Here is a 3,220-nt window from a genome sequence, read left to right as displayed (position 1 = left end):
ACGACCATCAATACAGTACGAGGTTTATACAGCATGTACGTGAGGTACGAAGGAAGGCGGCCATGACGCGCTGACCCTTTCTCAAGTCCATCGCGTCCAAAACAGTCTGTTACGGATGATATGTATAGCTGGAATGGCGGGATGGAGCCGCATGGGGATAGCTGGGTTTTCCATATAATCTTCGAGGGAGAGTAGACCAGCTACTTGTTGGTTTTCGTTGCCTTCTTATATCGGCTCGCAAATCTCAGCTAGACGGTGGATTGTATCGTGTGACTCGTTGGAAATTACATCGGCCGTGCAGACCTTGGTCCGAGAAACAACACTTTCCTTTTTTTTCTTCTGCTATACCCTATCTGCAGAGCTGGACGACAAAAGAGGATGGCAATCACAGCTAATGTCGGGGCGGCCCACATCGTGTTAGTTCACGTAATAGGGCTAGCCTTTATAATGGCGATGATCATCGGGCAGTCTGGGGGCGCGTGGGCTGGCCGGCAGTCTCGGCACCAATCATGCCGTAGTAACACGGGGGACGAGCCATACCCTGCTCCCCCGCAGTTCGAGGGTTGCCGGGTGCAGTACTACGTGCAGGTGCTGCAAGCCGACAGCAGCTTGTACCAGAGCATGCTGCCGGCCCTAAACACCAGTTTCACCGGGCTGTTCGGCCACGGAGAGCTCTTCGCCTCCAACGTAACGTCGGGACCAGAGCGCAACTCCAGCTTGCTGGGCTTCGCGCGGGGTTTCACCATCGACTCCAGCTACAGAAAGGACCTGTCCGGCAACAGCATCGACCTCATCGAGGTGGAGTACATCACCTTCGATGACGGCCACTTCAAGGGCACCTTCCAGATCCAGGCTGAGGTGAAGGCCCAGCGTATCAATGAGCTCGCCATCGTCGGCGGCACCGGCAGCTTTCGTGGCGCCCGTGGCTACGGCTTCGCGACGCGTCTCATCTTGGACGGCGATTACCGTCTCTTCCACCACGACATCCGCTTCCTCCACTAGCTGATCACTCAGGCGAGCATCCGAGCTTATTTCTGTTCATACAATCCAGTTTTAAAAGGCAGAATTCACGATAAGGTCCCTGATCCCCATTCCCGTCCGGGCCAAACACTAATTTTTCAGCCTTGATTGGATTAAAACGTTTAATAGGGTCTCCAAAGTTTATCCAACCGTGTATATCTCTAGAATTTGTAGCATTTGTGTAATGAACGAGTTCTTACCATGGTTTGGCAAAGTGCGTACCCTGGCTACAAAATTTTTGAAAGTCTATCCGCCGATAGTCTTTCATTCAATTGCGATGAATGCAATGATGTGTGGAAAGTAAAGATTTGTGCATTCGACAAAAATGATCAATAAAGGGTTTGAACTAGGGTGAAGCCTATATGTATATATATGTGGGTCGCCCCACGGACCTTAACCCTTCCCTAACACTAGGGTCTATAAAGAACACTTGCTTATCATTTCATCATCTCTTCTTTTCAAGCCATTCTCTTGCCCCTTGCAATTTCCCATTTCTTTCATTGCCACATTAGAAAAGTTAATTGCATCTATTTCCCCATATAAGCTCGTTGTTACATGGGCTTCAAACCTATATGCGCAAAGCTATGAATGTATTACCATGACTTGCAATATCAACATTGTTTTCAAAGCATTTCAACCTTCCCTAATTAGGAATGCAAAATGAAAGAAAGCTTCCTTCCAAGAGTTGACTCTCCAATGCAAAGCACATCTTGAAGCATGGAATTAAATATTCATTGAATTGATATGTGGGTCTATATTATTACTTATCTTTTCAAACCAAAGGGGCTACTATGGACATTAATAAAGAAAGCATGAAAATAAGAACAATAATTTTTCCTATGTGAAATAATTGCACTTTGCAAAGGATTCTCGAGTAGGAGACATGTGGAGGGCTTTCACTAAAAGCATATGCACATAATCAAGATATATAATAATTTAATATGGTTGTATTTATAGCTCTTTTCCATTTATGGTCCTTTTCAGCTCAACAATAAGGTGAAAATGATCAAATTCTAAACACTATGGTAGGCTTTTTCAGAATTTTTATCCTTGTATATGAAAGCAAAAGTATGGCCTTCTAAGCTTCCATTTACACATAACATCTATCTCTAACTATTGGGATATAAGCTTTCATGATATTTGTAGATCATATCTCTAAAATAGCAAAACCATGAAGGGCGGCATGAAAGGCAATAACACATGTCACTACTCAAGAACTTTGATGGTCTATAGGGGCAATAAAGGAGAATGAGGCAAGGAGGATAAAACCTTAATCAAGAAATTTAAGGATCTTTAATGTAGCTCAAGGAGAAAGGTGCAATTACGGGGATGAAAAAATGTTGATATGGAAAAATAGGGGGAGGGTACACTTATTGACAAAGCAAGGAGTGAGATGTAATTACATGCAATTACAAGCCATTGTGTTGTTATAATTGATTTCCTAAAGTTTAATTTTCATCAAACCACTAGTGCATGGAGTTTTGCCAAAGCTTCCATATACATAAACCTTAAGGGAGAGAGAAATGGATACTTAGACTACATTAATTAAATTTACCATCAATTGTTCTAATTTTACAAGCTATGTTTGCAAAAGAGAGCCATGATACACATTGTGAAATGGGTTGAGAAAGAATGGGCGAGAAAGAGAAGAAGAAACGAGAGAGAGAGAGAGAGAGAGAGAGAGAGAGAGAGAATCATTTTCCTCCCAATATGTCATAGACATCATCATCTTCACATCCATGGTGGTTAGCTAGCTTCATTATCTAATCCTTAAGCTTTTTAAGCTTACCAAGATAGGTCCTGTTTTATGCCATTTTTACATGGTGTGACAAGTTTTTTTAAATTTCCCATGAAATCTCACTCACAAGATAAACATCTAGTTTCTTTTGTATAATCATAGCAATTTTATTATAATGTATATCACAACTTGTACCTAGCCTTTACATCAAGATGCATATTCATGAGCATACCAATGGTCATACCAACATTGGATATGCATCTTGCATATTTACAAGCATACCAACTATCATATTGACACTAGTATGTCAATTGATTTGTAGAATGGAGTAGCCACCTCTCCAAGTATCATGCCAATCGAAATCATGGAAAGGCCATAAAATCCATTCTCCCACATCACCTATAGGATTATGGATGCCCAAGACCAAATCAAAGAATATAGAAGCATTGTGAGTCTGCAAGA

At 42.1% G+C, this 3,220-nt stretch overlaps 1 protein-coding gene across 1 annotated transcript; it reads left to right on the top strand.

The window, feature by feature from the left end:
• The first annotated feature begins 447 nt into the window (after window positions 1-447).
• On the top strand, window positions 448-1,325 carry LOC148009261 (dirigent protein 21-like). The gene has a single exon (XM_087673516.1). It carries the CDS (start codon window positions 448-450, stop codon window positions 1,000-1,002), a length of 555 nt encoding a protein of 184 aa, XP_087529642.1. The 3' UTR covers window positions 1,003-1,325.
• The last annotated feature ends 1,895 nt before the right edge of the window (window positions 1,326-3,220 follow it).

The sequence above is a fragment of the Lygodium microphyllum genome, unplaced genomic scaffold (genome assembly GCF_053477565.2).
Source record: "Lygodium microphyllum isolate KBCC unplaced genomic scaffold, Lygodium_microphyllum_v1.1.10 scaffold_31, whole genome shotgun sequence".
NCBI lineage: Eukaryota > Viridiplantae > Streptophyta > Polypodiopsida > Schizaeales > Lygodiaceae > Lygodium > Lygodium microphyllum.
The sequence above is the reverse complement of the archived record's forward strand: the minus strand, read 5'-3'. Positions and strand labels throughout refer to the sequence as shown.

Coding starts and splice junctions, on each gene's coding strand:
- LOC148009261 (XM_087673516.1), top strand. CDS start 448: ATGGCGATGATCATCGGGCAGTCTGGGGGCGCGTGGGCTGGCCGGCAG.